This window comes from Penaeus monodon, chromosome 30, assembly GCF_015228065.2.
Source record: "Penaeus monodon isolate SGIC_2016 chromosome 30, NSTDA_Pmon_1, whole genome shotgun sequence".
In the NCBI taxonomy this organism is placed as follows: domain Eukaryota; kingdom Metazoa; phylum Arthropoda; class Malacostraca; order Decapoda; family Penaeidae; genus Penaeus; species Penaeus monodon.
Genome location: NC_051415.1, coordinates 4,498,705 through 4,499,459, shown reverse-complemented (window position 1 = coordinate 4,499,459; position 755 = coordinate 4,498,705). Strand labels below are relative to the sequence as shown.

The following is a 755-nucleotide window of genomic DNA, read 5'->3' as shown; positions in this document are numbered from 1 at the left end:
TAATCTCAGGGATAATTTTAGTGAATCACCTCTTTTCCACACAGAGCTGCCAGCAAAATCAGACAACCAACGGAGAATCAAGTTAAGCGTCGACTCGAGAAAAGGTTTTCCTCTCGCAGGCCTTAGTAACTACAGAGGACTTCGCATAGCAGAGTAAGGTCAAGGTTTTGTGTTAGAGGAGTAAACTTAGGAGAACCCTTGGATATAGTTTCATAGCTGTAAGAGATATTGATATTGGTTGTCTTTTTAGCTCTTATTGTGGTTAATTTCTCGTCTTGGAGTAAAGTAATTATCGATCTTACCAGTAGTATGCTCCTCCAAAATAATGAAAGCTGAGAGATCATTATAAAAGCAGTGCGATAGAAAGCACTATTGATGATGCATTCCCTGGTTGAATAAATGGAATTTGGAAAGCCCATGTCTTTTTGGGGCGGGATGTTTAGAAGCAGTCAACAGATCCTTCGATGTAGAGAAAATGTGCAGGGGGGGGGGTGATCTTCATCGAATTGAAAATGCAAATCAGATGTTTACCACCCTGCCCCAGATCTCATGACATTTTTCCTAATGTTAATTTTCCGACGGTCTTTGCACACTTCTCACCAGCAGTCACACTTTACCTTCTCTCTCTGCTTTAAATGGAGAGAGAACTCCTTATGCTGAATTATATATTACTGTATATATTACTGTGTAGTTGAGAGTAAAGAAAAAAATGATAGGTGAGGATAGGGCTTATTACTCAGACCTTGTTGTGAGTG

General features: G+C 39.7%; 1 protein-coding gene across 2 annotated transcripts in view; it reads left to right on the top strand.

The window, feature by feature from the left end:
• Positions 1-755, top strand: part of LOC119592479 (LIM domain kinase 1-like) — a 23,518-nt gene that overhangs the window by 2,489 nt on the left and 20,274 nt on the right. For both annotated transcript variants that reach the window (XM_037941308.1, XM_037941309.1), the window contains exon 6: positions 45-153. In XM_037941308.1, the coding sequence (XP_037797236.1) occupies positions 45-153 (109 nt within the window). The remainder of the gene's footprint in view (positions 1-44; positions 154-755) is intronic.